At 41.6% G+C, this 17,228-nt stretch overlaps 1 protein-coding gene across 1 annotated transcript in view; it reads right to left on the reverse strand.

Annotated features, from left to right (window-relative positions):
• The window catches only part of LOC144205416 (ankyrin-3-like), a 54,201-nt gene that overhangs the window by 27,840 nt on the left and 9,133 nt on the right, over positions 1 to 17,228 (reverse strand). The window contains exons 2-22 of the mRNA XM_077729782.1: positions 11,177 to 11,278; positions 10,570 to 10,668; positions 8,849 to 8,947; positions 8,014 to 8,112; positions 7,400 to 7,585; positions 7,252 to 7,272; positions 5,915 to 6,013; positions 5,212 to 5,310; positions 4,525 to 4,623; positions 3,925 to 4,122; positions 3,430 to 3,528; positions 3,231 to 3,329; positions 3,061 to 3,159; positions 2,796 to 2,993; positions 2,145 to 2,243; positions 1,556 to 1,654; positions 976 to 1,173; positions 765 to 863; positions 411 to 509; positions 207 to 305; positions 22 to 117 (exon numbers count right to left, since the gene is read on the reverse strand). Coding sequence (XP_077585908.1) covers positions 22 to 117; positions 207 to 305; positions 411 to 509; positions 765 to 863; positions 976 to 1,173; positions 1,556 to 1,654; positions 2,145 to 2,243; positions 2,796 to 2,993; positions 3,061 to 3,159; positions 3,231 to 3,329; positions 3,430 to 3,528; positions 3,925 to 4,122; positions 4,525 to 4,623; positions 5,212 to 5,310; positions 5,915 to 6,013; positions 7,252 to 7,272; positions 7,400 to 7,585; positions 8,014 to 8,112; positions 8,849 to 8,947; positions 10,570 to 10,668; positions 11,177 to 11,278 — 2,385 coding nt within the window. The remainder of the gene's footprint in view (positions 1 to 21; positions 118 to 206; positions 306 to 410; positions 510 to 764; positions 864 to 975; positions 1,174 to 1,555; positions 1,655 to 2,144; positions 2,244 to 2,795; positions 2,994 to 3,060; positions 3,160 to 3,230; positions 3,330 to 3,429; positions 3,529 to 3,924; positions 4,123 to 4,524; positions 4,624 to 5,211; positions 5,311 to 5,914; positions 6,014 to 7,251; positions 7,273 to 7,399; positions 7,586 to 8,013; positions 8,113 to 8,848; positions 8,948 to 10,569; positions 10,669 to 11,176; positions 11,279 to 17,228) is intronic.

Raw genomic sequence — 17,228 nt, forward strand, 5'->3', positions numbered from 1 at the left:
AAAGTTTTGGACATTTCTCACCCCCGTATTGAGGTTTTCGTCCGTCGCGGGTCTCAGGCTGTCCACCACAGAGATGTAACCCAGGCGACGGGCAATGGCTAGCGCCGTGTTCCCATTCTGATCCGAGAGAGAAAGAGAGGAAGGAAGTGAAGAACACAATGTTGGCCGGACGCAGAAAATAAAAGGGCTTTCACGCTTTAACTGACCGGCGTGAGCTCGTTGGCCGAGGCGCCGTGCTGGAGGAGGAGGTTGATGATGTGCGTGTGGCCCTGTTGAGCTGCTTGGTGAAGAGGCGTGTAACCATTCTGGAAGGCCCGGGATGGGAAAACAGACAAATGGGGAGTTCACCAACATTGCAATTATTTACTGTGCATAAAGTGCATAAAAAAAATATAAAAAAAATTCTCCACCTTAGTTGTGCCATTGACGTTGGCATGATTCTGCAGCAGAAAGTTGGCCATCTTCACGTTACCATAGTGACAAGCCACATGCAGCGACGTGTAGTCCATCTGGAAGAAATCCAAACACCCTCCACTCAAAAATGACATCAAACATCTATTCAAAGGATGCATTTTATTTTGAAAATGCAACAAAGACTTCCTTCTATTGCATGTCGACTACGCATTAGTGAATCACTTCTTTACTGTAAACTGTCCTGTCAGCATCAATGCACACACACACAAAAGTGTGTAACATAACCTTCAGCTTGTGAGTTTAATATTTTGGGTGTTCACAATAGGACACAAATATGGATTTTTGGATACCTTTGTCTGCGCGTTGATGTCGGCGCCGTGGTTGAGAAGGACTTCTGCAACACCGAGTTTGTCTTCCTGAGCCGCGAGGTGGAGTGGCGTAAGTCCGGTCTGAGTACAGATGAGCGAGACAAACATAAATTCACAAAAACTACAAATGTCCTAGAACCGATCACTTGACACTAGCCCAGATATGGGCAAACTATGGCTCATAGAGTACTACCTTGTTGCCAATGTTAACATCTGCGCTCTTGGCCAGCAACAGCGACACCAGGTCCACACTGCCCTCCTGCGCCGCCAGGTGGATTGGGCTGATGCCCTGACGCGTGACGGCGTTGGTGTCGGCGCCGTACTCTAGTAGCGTGGTGCCAATGTCCATTTGGTTCTTTTTAGCGGCAATGTGCAGCGGCGTGTAGCCATTCTAATGAAAAGAAAGATTTTGCACCATAAATATTTCCATTCGTTCACATTGAAATAAACACCCATTCTGGTTCACTTTTATTTATATGCTTGCAATTGGCCAGGTTAACTACTTGGTGTCATTAATTTAGTTAGATTTTTGAAGCATTTTGTCCATTTTTCATTAAAAACTGTCCTATATCCAAAGAGATTTTTTTAAATAAAGAAAAATCAAATTAAATTAGAGTTGGATGCAGATAAAGATACAGAAGAGAAGTAGTAAGCGAGAATATATTGACGACACATCACCATCACCAAAGGAACTTTTTTGTGGGAATGGGAGAAAAAAAAATGGAAGCTTGGATGTGATTTGGAAAGACAGCACAATGTTGTGTTGGGTGTACCTTGGCGGCGGCATGTGGGGAAGCTCCCTGATCCAGCAGCAGCAGGGCAACCCTCTGATTATCGTAGTGAGCGGCTACATGCAGTGGAGTTAGCCCACTCTGAAAGCCCACACGGACAAACATACGCATGCAACACATCGATCGGCAAGTTAGAAGTCGGAAAGACGTGCAAACAAATGACGCACCAAAACAGTCAATGCAAATGTTGAAATCCAAAGAAGAAGAAATAAGAACAGTAAGCAGAAGAGAGATGGATGACCAAGAAATACATCAACAAAAATAACAAAATCATGCATTTAAAGAGCACCATATTGAAGATATTTTAAAAAAATTATCAGTGAAGTACCCTTGAAAAAAATGCAGTTTTCTCTCCTTCAAATTTTATTTATCTAGTGTCTGTTTTTTTCACAAAATATCAGTAAAACTTTGTATATTTTAGTTGATTTTGGAAGGTACCATCCTCAGCATCTCTACCACTTTAAAACACACATCTTCTCAATACAAAAGCATCATGGAGGTCACTTTGACATTCAAGTATGACCATATTTTAAGCAAACTACTCTTGCCAAAGGAATAATGAATTACTCACCTTGCCCGCAGCGTCAGGTGAAGCTCTCTTCTGCAAGAGGAGACTTGCCACTTCCATCTTGCCATATTTAGCGGCCACGTGAAGCGGACTGAAGCCTTTCTGTTGGAAAAAGATCATTATGCTTTCAATTTGTGTGACTCAATGATTAAAGCAGCAATGTCTTTCTTCTTATATTTGTTTCCAAGCCATCCAATTCCATTCCTGCCAGTTAAAATAAATTTAATGTATATATCCATCACAGGGGAAGCACATGACTTAACTTAAACACTAATTTAGGCTTGTACAATATATAAATTCTTATCTTATGTGAATAAACTGTAGTATAAACCTTAGGAACAATGCAATTGGGTCAATTTCAGGGTGACATAATTTCCCCGAGAACAGCTGACTGGAGTGATGTCCCTAAAGATGTAGAGTGTGTAATTGCATGTGTGCACACCAAGTGGTTCACCCTCCATTAATCTATTCTACTAAAAAAGGGTCACCTTCACCAAAAGAGCCCCTCCCACCTCGATCAACGTAGCACAGATACGATGGAAGCGTATCTATTAACCGTGTGTCCTTCACAGCTCGTTATGACCTCCTTCAATGTTATTATTCATTTGGGAAAAGACCAGGGTTGGAATTGAACAAGAGAGAAAGAAAGGCCACCTTAGTGGAGGAGGATAGCGAAGCTCCGTTCTCCAGCAACATGGTGGCCACGTCTTGGTGACCTTCTCGGGCCGCCAGGTGTAACGGGGTGTAGCCAGAGGTGGTGGCCGCGTTGGCCGAGGCGCCGCACTGCAGCAGCTGTTGCACGATGTCCACCTTCCCCAGCCGACTGGAGATGTGTAACGCCGTCTGGTCATCCTAGAAGGCCAAACATATTTGAATTCCGTCTCCTACAAGAAATATGACGGCGAGCGTAAGGCCACACCTTTGACTTGGTCTCCACATTAGCTCCGTTCTTGAGAAGGTATCGAACCACGTCGGCCTGGCCCGCCCTGGCCGCCATGTGCAGGGCTGTCTCGCCCCTCTGGAAATGGCGAAGATGGTGAGTGTCACCCTAAATAAGTGTGAGGGTTTCAATTTGATTCATTCTCTCACCACATTGGTCGTGTTGGGTGAAGCTCCGTGGTGCGTGAGGGCGTGGACGATGTTTTCGTGGCCCATGAAGGCTGCAACGTGGATCGGCGTTAGGCCAGACTGCGGAGAAATGTCGGGGGAACTTCACGTTAGATGCGCCAAACACTGATTTGCCAGTTTCTCTGATTTTGTGATGTTTGGTAAAGCTTTAGAAGAGTACCTCAGTTACGGCCTGTATGGACGCTCCGTGCTTGAGCAGCAGCTCCATCACTTTAATTCTGTTCTTTTTGCAGGCGATGTGAAGCGGCGTGAAACCATTCTGCGGAGAAATGAAAAATCTTCAGCGTGGGGGGGTGGTTTCCACTCTAGGAAAACAGCTGTGACTGCTTACGAAAGCAGATGGAAATGGAATGTGATGGTAATGAGGAATTTTCCTATCGGCTGCGCCCTTATGATTCATCTTGCAATGTTTTATGATTCTCTTTATGGTATGTGCTGAATCATTATATGGCCTAAGATGCAGCATATTAAAATGTCAATTCCTTTCTTGTGTCAGTGTTATTGGAAAACAATAGTTAAGACTTGTTGTGGTTATCTTGCGACAAATCGGAAGAAGAAATAAATTTTCATTTTGATTGAATTCGAATATTTAACACTAAAAGTACTGAGTTTTTTTTAACCCATATACAAGATCATATGAAACTCCTCCTCCTACCAGGGCCTTGGCATTGGGGTTGGCCTTCTTATCCACGATGAGCTTGGCCACCTTGTAGTGTCCGCAGTGGGCCGCCACGTGCAACGCCGTCAGGTAGTCGTTGGTGACGTCGTCCACGGGTACGTCGTGCTGCAGCAAGAGCTGAACGCAGTTCAGGTGATCCCCCTGCGTGGCCATGTGGAGCGGCGACAGGCCGTTCTGAAGCGGCGTGGGGGAATGGATAGAAAGATAGAAAGAAAAGACAACGTAGACGGACACAGAGAGATGGAAAAAAAACAAAATCAGTTAGCGGAAATGCCTGGTTCAAAGACTGTTGGGAGACTGCAGAAGCATTGTTATAACCAGGGCATTACAACAATGTCTACGCGATTACATTGCCGGTCCCGCCTGGTCAAAGCGGACGGACGCGTTGCGTTCGGCTCGCGTGGATGCCGTGGGGACAGTGCCACGACAAAACCTCTGCTATGTGACTGGAAGAGAGCTAATTTATTCAACGATATGGACTTTGATGAAAAGTTCATACTGACAATGCATATTTGGCATCCATGGCTGTCAATGGCAGTGAATAAGTGGAAGACTGTTCTAATGGCGAGTAGCTACCTTGGTCTTGGAGAGGATGGGAGCGCCTCGGTCCAGTAAGATTTCTACCACCGCTGCGTGGCCGCTCCTCGCTCCGCAATGTAGAGGAGTTAGACCATCCTGCATGGGAAAATAGGGAAACAAATAAATAGTTCTGAATAGGAATTGAAAATGAATGCAAATGCCTTTGATCCTTTCAAATTTTCCAGATAAAATGATGTGTTTTACCAAGAAAAAAAAAACATCTTTTGAGAGAAATATACAGTAATAAATACAGATACAGTTTAAGCACCAAAATGAGCTCTTTGAATCTCTTTCTGTTGTTGACGTGGCCACTGGGTGGCAATATAGTGATACATCTATGCTGACATAGATAGAAAGAAGAGTTTTAATGGCCTCCATTAATTATGCCATTTTTTGATTATTTTTTAATGGAAAAGTTCAGCTTGAATTTGGCATTTCACATAAAATATTTGCTCAAAGATCCAAGTAAATATGAGCAGGCTCACATCTTAAGACACTCATAGGACAGATGACTCAAGTCAATAAAAGATAAAATTAAACTATTTACTATTTCAGTGCAATCATATTAGTTAATTCCAATATCCTATTATTGTGTCCCCAGGTCTGCTGTAACGTTATTGTACAGGCTGTTAGAATCCGTCAAGTTGACTTGATTAAATGTTCTAGAAAGAATCCTGTTATCACCTTGGTCTTGGCATCGATTTTGGATCCCCGATCCAGAAGCAGCTTGACCATGTTACTGTTGCCCCGTTTGGACGCCACGTGGAGAGGCGTAATGTCATTCTGAACGAGAGGGCAGAAAGAAACAATGGCAAATGACTTGCTGTCGATGGTTCATTAGTCTGTACCCAACACAAACATTAAATGGCGGTTAATTACAATGTTCGTATCTGTAGTCAGGCCTCCTACTTCTATGGAGCTAACATGTGATTAGTGCCAGAAAGCAGAACAAACAGTGCTCTAGACATTAGCTATTTTAATTATGAACTTTTGCTGACTCGGGTTGGTACTCTGCATGTCAAATGTGGAAACGCCTTTCAAAGCCAGAAGCAAACACTAATGCGTAGGTGTCAAAGTGACGGCGTGAGGGCCAGATCCGGCCCATCGCGTTCCTTTGTGTGGTCCGCAAAAGTACTAAATCATGAGAGTCAATTACATGGTGAGGACTAGAAATTTTGAGATATTTACAATTTTTTTCAATTTTTTAAATTACATTTTTAATGAAAAATTATCTCTAATATGTTCAGTTTTTTTCAGTTTGCTTTTAATCGAGAAAACATTAAAAAATCTAAAAATATATGTATAAATCAGATTATTTCACCCAGTTTTAATGCAAATAAATTAATAAAATATGTCTATTTATTTAAAACGGTGTCATTAAACTCACCCTGGCCATGAAGTCCACAGCGGCCCCTCGGTTTAGAAGCAGCGTGGCCACATTAATGTTGCCGTAGTGGCTTGCGATGTGAAGTGGGGTGAAGCCGCTCTGATTGGGGGGACACACGCAGAAACACAACGTTTTACAAACACTGCCAAACAAACAAAAAAACACTTAAGAGTCGTGCCATCACTCAGATCCTATAGAAGTTTTGTTAAGAATGACCCAGATAATGAACACACAATCCTGAATAGGAGATGTTATTCAGCGACAGCTGTCAAAATGACAACACGGTTCCACATTCAAGTGCGTACTTACTCTAAATGACTGTTAATCTAGGGGAGACCTGCTGTTTGCTGACAGATATCTAATGTTACAATAAAAGCAAGTTGCTGTACTATAAAAGCAATGGGAAACATAAACAAATTCCTCCAATTGGTTAGAAAAAGTATTAAAAAATATTTTTATCATGCACGGCCTGCTTTTTGGTGTTTTTTTGTAGCTTTAGTCAACTTGAAGCTGCAATTCCCTTGGAAATTGCAAAGGTTGGGGATCAGCAAAGTCAAAAATCCCCAAAACGCATAAGAATGTATCCAATGTCAAAGGCACTGTCATATTTCATGCAGATAAGCCTTCTTGTTTGAGTATAAAAAAGCGTAAACTTATCTTAAGTGACAGGACGAGCACTAAGGAAGGGTTTAAAAAAGGCTGCTTTAAAAAATGTGGGCATATTTCTAACACCATACAACTATATTTGCAAATATTGGTGACATTTCAGCCATGCTGAAGTCCCCCCAAATACTGAATGGGAATATAATGATAAACACATAAATTCCAAGACAGCCCCTGCATAGCATTGATGAAAATGCTCTTCTTTTAGTATGTACGCCACAAACAAAAAAAGGGGAATCAAAAGCGTCAGGTCTGGCTTATTATTGCATCCCAGAGAAAAGATTTCCATGCGGGTTAAAGGCAAGCCACTGCTGATAACCGCTCGACATGCTCGACATCCAGGTTATCAAGTTAATCAGTTTCATGGATCACAGAATTGTAGTCCAGTTTGCGACTCAAATTGTTTGCCAAAAATAACAGCCGAGGCTTACATTTTAGGCTTCCATGAAACCATTAAAATCAAGGAGAGCCCTTTGCTCTCTTTCCTGTTACGTGAGTGAAGCCATGGAGGAGGAGAAGGAAACAAAAGGGTCGGTCGGGTGGGTAACAAAGGGTCTTGAAAACTTTGGGAAGTCTAGGGAACTGTTATGGGGGGGTTCATTTGTTCTTTTTCCCCCATTTTTTTTCATGAGCTGAGATGGAGAGACTAAATAATGGACATAGTAGAGGTGTACCTCTGTTGTTCTATTCATCATCTACAAAGTCAGCCAAGAGAGGAGAGAATGTGTCGTTAGTGAGGAAAACAATGGGCCTCCATTGTGAGAACTTAGGACATTAAAATGGGGACTGCAAGAAATATTAGCAGACACCAAGTGTTCCAACCTTGGACTCCACGTCTGCGTTGTGGTCGTTCTGGAGGAGCAGCGCCGCCGCCTTGGTGTCGTCTTTACGGGCGGCGATGTGCAAGGCGGGGAGACGTACTTTGCCCTTGGTGTCGTTTTCCAGAAGGAGGGAGACTACCTGGTCGTGGCCCTGCTGGAGGGCAACTGCCAGGGGGGTAAAGCCATCCTGCAGGTAGTGAGAAGACATTGTGTTAAAAGTTTGTGGATGCAGTAGGATGCAGATTTAGCCACCAGGTCTTGATTTTGACAAAGGGTGCTCAAATTGCAATCTGTAGGCCATATGTTGTTCATCATAGTTAAAATAATACTGTTTCAAGATGCAGTTTGTGAACACAATGTTCAAGTTTCTTTTTCATAAAGAGAAAAAAAAACGTATTAACCTAATGTGCTTATTTAAGTTTGAAACTTTGTGTGATTAGGGCTGTGGGACATTAAGAATGATATTTGTCTAAGATCGTTTTTCAAATATAATTACAGTATACAAACCATTTACGGTGTATTTATACGGGGACTGGTTTTATCATGTTGAACATATTTTTCTATGTAATAAAAAAAGTCTGGGCGTTGGTAAAGTGAAAAGATGAAGTTGAGTACCTCAGTGGCCATACTCTGGCTGGCGCTGTGCTCCAGGAGGAAGCGCACCACCTCCAGGTGATTCTCTTGAGATGCCATGTATAGAGGAGTGAATCCATTCTGCAATATGAGAAGGAAATATTTTGGAAAACAATCATTTATCTTCAAAACTGCTTTGGTTTGAGCGGAAAATTAAAAAAACACTCATTTTAGACAGTTTTTTTTAAACCTATCCTGCTCAGCTGCTTAGAAATCAAAGCTGATAGTTTTTTTTTTGTACCCCGTGGGTGTTTTGAGTACTCTCATTGTAGTGTTTTTATATTATGCTATTCATTCAAAGAATGCAGCTTTTGGGGCACATAGAAAAAGAAAATTATACTATGTAAACATATACATATGCTACCTAATGGAAGTAGCATTGCCATCTATATATATATATATATATATCTATATGAGGTACCCTCATACTGAAATGTTCGTTTTGGGAATAAATCTCATTATACTCACTATAATATCATGACAATAAAGGCATTCCATTCAAAATGCATGTAGTATATTACATAGAGTACAGTACATAACATTAGAACTGCTCTTATGAGTGCAGGAATAAAAGGGGGAAGAAAATAGAAGGATAAATAGACCTTGCTTTAACCTTGACGTGACAGAGCAGGCAATAAAATGTGAGGCCGGCGGCGGCGCCGTGAAAAGAAGGAGCCTACTGGGCGCTCAGCCAGACTGCGCGAGGAGTTATCAGCTGAGTGATTCCCCGGACTTCAGTATAAAATGTCAAGCCAACGGGAAGACGCCGGGGGGTCTTTTTGGTGTCTGCTTTTTTGCTTACAAAGTTGCAACTCACCTGAGATTGTGCGTTGACATTGGCTCCATTGGTAACCAGCTCTTTGACCACATCCGTTTGGCCGGCCAACGAAGCTATGTGCAGGGCGGTGTTTCCTTTCTGGATTACAAGGAACAACCACAGGAATGCCGTTAAGCTCTGGCGCACCTGTTCTCCGGGTGTGCGCGAGCGGCCAATTCTGTTTATATCCATGTCAGTATCCCCGTGATTCCCCTCATGCCAATCGCACTTAAGTTCCTAAGCATTCAAACGCTGGCTGCCAACATTGTGTCATTTCCGATGCCACGCGAGCCTTCGCATAAACGAGCCGTCAACGGGCTTTGATCGTAAATATGTTGGCGGAAGGCTCTTATGAACCTGGGCTGTCCTTTTGATGGCAAAAATGACCCCGCGTTTTGCCTCTGATGGACTGTACTGTTCTGTGAATGTTATGTATAGTAGGGAAAATAGGAAAACATGTCTACAAAACAATATATTTTGACAATGTCATTTGTAAATCTTCATTCTAGACCACATGTGTCAAAGTTTTAGGATCAAATTAAAATGAAGAGTATAGTTGTATATTAGATGTCCTGATTTTGCCACTTTTAAATCAATAATTGAACATTTTTAATCAATTTTTTTTGAGCTTTTAGTTCAAAAATAATTTTGTAAAATCTAAAAATATATATAAGGGGTCAAGGGTCTCCAAACTGCGGTCCGTAGGCCAATTGCAGCCCGCAGCCCAGTTTTTATTAGCCTTATGACTCTCAATTCAATGGCCATTTTCCTATTTTCAAGACTGACATTCTTCTACACCCCTTTCTTGATTTTGTCTTGATCTCAAAATGCAAAAATGTAAATAGCAAAACAGCTAATATTCTTCAACTACCAATTCCAACAGTGCTTCTAGTATGAGAGAAACCATGCTCTTGCTTTTACCCCAACGGCATGGATGGGGTTAGTCCTCACTTACTTTACACTACTTCTTTATCCTTGGGGGTATTTTCACAAAGGCATGTCATTAAGACAGTAAAGAACTTTTTCCAGTTGAAAAAATACATGACAAGTATGTCCACGCCTCAGTTTGTCTCCTTTAAAAAGCATTTACCACTATAAGTGTCAGCAACCCTATGCTTGAACTAACCCAGGAACAAAGAAGCATATAAGCATAACAAATGCACAACCAGGGTTTCAAACCCCCCTCATTGCTGTAAGCAAAAAAAAAACTGCATACGTAATGGCTTGGAAACGTATCCCCAAAAAATCCTTGAGACCTTCCGCTAATCCCTCAACTGCTCGGGGGTCCCAATTGCGATCCTTTAATTGGGCAAACGCTCTCATTCTTCTTGAATATTTTATCGCATTATCTGTTTGCCAGCCGAGGGTTTGTCGCCCATGGCAGAGGGGCGGGTCGACAGAAAGCATTTCCAGACATTAATAGGGAAAATATACCCCCCTTGGCCCCTCCCAAAAGTCTTTCTTAGCATCAGATTTTGTGTCTTCAAAAGAGCAGACCTATCGAATAATGCATAAGAGCATATTAATCACATTAGTGGGTCTGTTCAAGCACTAATAATTGGAATAAATTCCCCTTCATCCCCACCTAGGAAGCATTGCGGGCTAAAGCAGCACTCTTGCAGGGTTTAATCCCTGCCGCTCATCCACAAATGAATGTGAGCCAAATGGTGCTCTTTAAATCATTAGAGTGGCATTAGGTGAATGCATGGTGGGTAGCTTACCTTGGTAGCTGCATCCACCGCGGCGCTGAGTTTTACCAACTCGGCTACAACCTCCACATGGCCTTCTTTGGAGGCTAAATGGAGAGCGTTCAGGCCATTCTGAGACAATGGAAATAACAATTAGAGACATGTTCAGGTGTCAAAGTGGCACACTTCATTCTATTGTGGCAAGCAAAATTAAAGAACATGTGAATATGTTTCCGAATAAAATTCAGACCAATATTATGCACGTATAGAACACAATTACTGTTTTCTATCCATCTGCAGAATTACAAAAACAAATAATTAACTCTTTTATTTTTCCAAGTGAATGAATAATGAGAATATTTAATCAATAAAATGATAAATAAAAAATAAAAATAAATGTTTAAGGTGTTCTACTTTTTTGATGAAAAATAAAGTAAAATGAAAAAAATCACAGAGGATATTATAAAAAGGATACATTTTAATGTCTATAAATGATAAGAAAAGCAGTCAATTTACTAGTTAAGGCAGCCTAAGTTGGCATAAAATAAAAGTGTAACTGCGGCATGGCCTGTGACAAAAAGTCATTCCATACAATGTCAGTAAACGATATGTTAGACCATGGAGAGTGGGTGTAACTCACCTGATTGCAAATGTTAATCTCGACCCCAGACTTGAGGTAGTCAAGGACCTTTTCAAGGTTTCCAGCCCGGGCAGCTCTCAAGTAACTGGCATTACTGTCAGACTGCAAAGAGACAAGCAAACAAAAAAAGGAAGGAAATCAACAATTACTACTTCAAATACAAAAACAAATAAGCCACATGACATAACATACTGTACATTTACCAGGTAGAACTCATTCATTATTCCTCACCCAACGCCACGTCAAAATAACATTAAATCTAGCTTCCATGGACTTTGCAATTTCGTCTTGGCCAGATCAAGATTTAAAAAGCAAACCATGATGTGGACACAAGCCATATGGAAGCCAGCAGAGATCCTGCACCACTATGCTTCCTCCCAGCTAAGCACGTCATCCGTCACATCCCAAAGGACGGCGGACTTCCTTCATATCCAAAGCATGTTTTGATTCCCATAGGCAATTCTGACACTGAGAGTTCTCGGCTGCAGTCTCTTCCAGTTTGCTCGGCCGCCCTCTAAAACGAGGGCTTTGTATACAAAAAAAAATTAAGATGAGGCAAGCATTTTGGCTCTCATAAGAAAATGTGAGCAAGCGAAAGAGGGAGAAGGAAAAAAATAGCTGTAAAAGCTCCACTTTACCACCGTGTTGACATTATCTAGTATGGCTTTTTATACATAGCAGAGGAGAGAGAGAATAGATGATCGCAGACTAAACAATGATTAATTCTAGAATTTTATTCAGTACAAGAACCCGCTCGGCAGCAAATGATGCAGAAAGAAAATGAGTAAACAAACCAGACGAAGCGTCACGCTACGTAAAATTTCAATGGCTATACATGCGTGGCAAAGTTGTTTGTGTTTACTGGACCTTTAAACTTACGCTAATATCTCAGCTCTTGAGTAGAAACATTGTATTCCTTTCATGATAGCCGTTCTCATAACCCCCGCAAGAGAAGATGAGTGCCGACTTTCTGTTTTGGGATCAAATTCAAATGAAGAGTATAGATGTATATTCAATTTCCTGATTTTTTCCCTTTTAAATCAAATAATTGTCAGATTTAACCCATTTTTTTCTGTGTTTTTAGCTAAAGAAATCATTTTGTAAAAATCTAAAAAGATATTAAAAAAGCTAAGATAAACATTGTTTTAGATTTATAAAAAAAACTGAATATTCAGGGCTTTTAATCCAGTTCTTTTAATCCATTTATAAAAATTAAAAAAATCTAAATATTATATCTAAAATGGTCTGGCCTACGTGAAATCAAGTTGACGTTAAAGTGGCCCACAAACCAACCCGAGTCTGACACCCTTGCCATATAGTATAAATGTCCCCCAAAGGCAAATCTTTCATCACATTAAACTCAATCAAAATATCAACATTTAAAAGCCTCACAAACAAACAACTCATAAAGATGGCTTGGCACAAATATCTCCAAATTCAGAGACCTCAGAAATATACAAAAAACTATTTAAGCTTCAAACAAGTTGAAGCAGAATCCAAATAACATTGTTAAATACTTCTGGATCTAACAATGGCGCCTCCCCATTGACCTCACACTATCCCATCCTCATTCATTGGTTATTAAAGCCAAAGTTTCCCAGGCCGGATAACATCTGTGCACCATGTGTGTGTGTCTATGTGTGTGTCTGCTGGTCTAATTCCAAACAGTTGTCCTCTTTCTTACATAAGAAGTCCTTGATGCTTAAAAGCATGAAGTACACTACTATCATCAGCACACAGGTTCAAAATATGGCATTGTGATGTATGCCAACAAATACGACAATGTAGGTCAAACTTGTCGAATTCCACATTCCTGCACGTCGTCTAGTTATCTAAGAGGAGAATGTCACGTGGTGGATCTCCTCCACTGGGACATTGTATTCTTTTCGTCTTTATGTGACAGCTTAAGTGGCAGATTAAATAGTTGAAGTCGCCAATAGCGCTCTCTTTATCCCATAATGCTTGGTGACCAACATGTTGGATGCTCCTCCCTTCGGTTATATCTCCATTCAAGATGAAGGTGCGTCACAGAACGGGGGCGGCAGATTTATGAGAGAAATTTCGCTAAGCCCTCGCGCACTACCGGATATTGAAAGAAAATGGCGGGGTGGGCCACTCTGGGTTAAGCCTAGGATAAAAATGACAGGGGAGGGGGTGACGTTAGGAAAACACGTGGTGTGGAATTATTTGTAATGGAGCCTGGTAAATAAATAAAAATAAAAATGCAAATTTGGCTTTCTCAGGTTTAAAAATGGCGGTCTTTCTTAGTTTGTTTTTTCTCCTGCACAAAGACTCAGAAAAAAGGACATGAATATTTTATCTGTTTACAAAAAGTGGAAAAAATGGAGGAACTGAAGGAAGTCAATCAGGTCATAGTTGAAGATTCTGTAAATGTTCAGTGTTGTGATAATGACTAAATTTTCAGCCCAATAATAAATAGTTGTTGGATTCCGCTTATCTTTATGATAAAAAAAGAGTGAAAATGTCTGGAAGCAATACTGATATGGAGGTCTGATGTCATGTGCTGACCATTCTGGCTGAGCGGAGAGCATTTTACAACTGGTCGCGGTGTTGCTATTGTTTCACTTGATCCGCCGCTGTCCTGACTAAACAAAAACCATAGAGTACAGCTCCAAAAAAAGCTCGGGGCACCCAGCGGCAGGCCCCGCACGGTGACCGCTGCCAAACACCTTTGCAATCACTGAGGTGTTTCCTCTAATAATCTATCAGTGGAGTGTTCATCTAAGGCCAAATTTGCAATGGTGAACCAAGTTGAGAAGTAACATACATAAGTTTTGATTTATATTCTGTACATGGAAAGGTTAGGAATGCAGTTTATAATTTGAGGGCTTCATGGAATTGATTCATCTAGCTAGAATACCTACTTTTGTTGCTTTGGTCAAAACATTCAAATAAGACATATGCAAATAAGACAGTAGCTTAACATAACAACATTTCCAACCCAATGCTATAGCTGTATCCAATATTGTATATACATATAGATAGAAATGGTACTTTAATCAGTACAATTGTGGACTCATTAAATCACAGATTTACATGATCAAATCCTCCAAAACAGCTTAAAAAAAATCAGTCTGTTGCATTTTCAAGGTCGCATCAAGTTTTCAAAACCACCATGCCTGCCATTTAAACACACGTGTCACAAAGTCATCCCCCTCCCCTCCAGCCATGTTCTCTCACTGTTTATACCATCACCCTCTCTCCCAATACAAGCCCCCCCCCCCCACCTCCCCCTCAAGCGAACCTGCTAGCCCACCGGCCCGCCACCATTCAGACACTCATCCCAACCTCGTGGCCATGCGTCCCACTCAAGCGTCCACCAGTGGCGACCAATCCATAAACAATATTAAAAAAAAAAGACGCCGACGTTAGCGTGGCTCGGTGAGACCGCAAGGATGGAGAGTGGAGGAGGCAAAGATGCGGAGGATGCTGATGAGAGGCTCTCGCCGATGAGCAAACAAAGCACTAAAGCATTCTCCATGCCGAGAGAAGAAAAAAAAAACAATAAATCCCCCCTTTTCCCCTCCCCAATGGGTTTAACCTAGCGATGAAAGCACCTTTAAAAGCATGGAGGGAAGCCCCTCAGTGACTTACCATGACAGCCACGGATTCTCCCTCCTTTTCCGCCTCCTTTCCTTTCTTCCTCACCTTCATTGAGTCTGCAGTAGGAGGAGGAAGAGGAGGAAGAAGATGGCTCTTTGTGATCGTGGAAAAGCCAGCTCGGGGAAAGAAAGGCAAAGTGGACTGGAAATAGACGCTAGTGCAAATCCTGAAAGCAAAATGACTACGGCGGGATGTGTCACCCCACCCACCCTGGGTTTTATTATCCCACCCACCTACCCACCAACCCAGCGAGCGACCCTGGTTCCCTCCCACTCTCCCTGCCTCCCCTTCAGCCTGCAAGCGAGTCTTTGTCAACCCGCTTATCAGCCGTTTTTTCTTCCCCTCAACAAAGAGCGTCGTGTGTGCGAGCACGTTTCCATTCGTTCAGTTCTACTTGGACGCCAACAGATTTTTGTATTTTCCATAATGTCATCCTGCAGTAGAAAAACAACATCGGACTAAATCGTGCGGGGTGTCTACCCTCCCCTTCCCCCACTGAACAGAAAAAAAACAGTCAATGAGGACACTTTAACAGAGGATTAGGAACACTTTCTCTCTGGTATTAGGGACACCCGCATATTCCTCCCACCTCTCAAAATACAGGGGCGGTTCTAGCTAATTTTGCACCATGGGTGGACAACCCTTTCGGCCCCCCTTCCAACACCCCAAAGTAAAAACTGAGTCAAATATTCATTTCCCGAAATTGTCATGTGATTATCAATATTCCTATTTTTTTTACCCAATAAAACTGAAAAAAATCAACATAAAAATAGCCACAAACCAATATAATCTCTAATCCAAAATGTTAAAATCCTCATAAAACAAAGACAAAAACATTTAAAAATAGCCACAAAGTACTTTAACTTCCCAGTACTGCGTCTCGCTAGTGTAATTACCGTCGCGCCACACAGAAAGATAACACACTCACGGAAAATACAAGTTTGTAAAAGGTGGACCTGATCGCTATCTGCTTTCGAGGGAAAACAGCGGCGTCATCAAGCGGAACATCAACACCGTTACTAACATGTATTTTCAAAAAGGGGGGGGTAGTAAACCTGTGTGTGGTAGTTTTTTTTTTTATCTCAGTGGGCCACCCGCAGTAGATGACAAAACTGGAAACTTGTGGAAAAAAATACCATCACAAGTTATATATAGGTATACTTTTTGATGCCTGCTCAAAAAATTGTATATTTGACTTGTGGGAATGTTTAGAAAAGGCAAAAAAAATGGTCAAAATGGTCCATGAAGGTTCACCTCTTTACTTGTAGTATGATATCTATTGAGCACGCCGGATAAAACGGCGCCACTTGCATCACGGGTACATTTCAACGCTCTTAGTCAGCGCGATGCTGTGACATTTGGAAGCAGAGCCAGACTGACCGAGAGTGCCACAGATTTTCCAAACTCACAAATAGGCTACTCCAAGTACACCATTGGTGAATTGTATGTAGGCAGTCGGGCAACCCCCCATTCACGGTAGTGGACTTGTATTAAATAAAAATAAATAAATAAATGAGAGAGAGAAGAAGAAGAATGCAGCGTTGCCATGGCAATAGCAGCAGTAGAGGACTACTTATGGGAAAATGGTCTGTTTTGATCACAGAGAGCCTGCAGACATGAGGATTTAGTATAGTTGTCTGTAAAATGTAATGCATTTTGGGGGTCATGTGGTCCAAATATTTCTATTTATTTTGAGACCCTGCAAATACTTAAAATCAAATCACTTCAACAAGGCTAATAGATTTATTTATTTTTTACCCTCATGAATACTTTTCTCGCTTGCCCAACGTGATAAAACACGTCAATAAATATGATCAGTATAATCTATGTGTTAAATTCCACTGCTGGAATATTTCTTGGAATTAGCACTTTGCTGCAAGATTCTTCCGAGCTTGTCACAACCTGCCTATAAATCCAAAGGCCCCGTCGGATTGTGGTGTTGCGTTCGCTCTATTCGTACAAAAGACAAGCTCGACCCTCTCTGGGGAGCGGTAAAGCATCTCGTTTTGGGCGGTTTGCATACGGGTTTTCTGAATATAGGGACCACGGACAAGATTTACTGCTACTGCTGCATGGTGCTCGCTCAAGGGTATTGCTTTCCATGCTGCCACCTGGGACTTGAAACCGTTGGGAGGGACAAAAAGAGGACAAGGAGAGAAAGTGAGGAAGGAAGATGCTGGATGGAATGAGAGGAGACGCATTCTAGGATGTTCAGTGGGTCAGAAACTAAATATGAGACGTTAGCAACTTCATATATTGAAACGTTCTTAAACTAGGAAGGCATTTGGAATATCTTTTTACTAAAAGCGACAGTAAACATGACCAAATGAGCAGATTAATTCATTTTCAACAGTAACAAATCCGGTGACATGCAAAAGAGGGAGTTAGACTGCTTTAAATTGTAATGTACTATATTTATAGTTGGATA

Source organism: Stigmatopora nigra, chromosome 12 (genome assembly GCF_051989575.1).
Source record: "Stigmatopora nigra isolate UIUO_SnigA chromosome 12, RoL_Snig_1.1, whole genome shotgun sequence".
Taxonomy (NCBI): Eukaryota; Metazoa; Chordata; class Actinopteri; order Syngnathiformes; family Syngnathidae; genus Stigmatopora; species Stigmatopora nigra.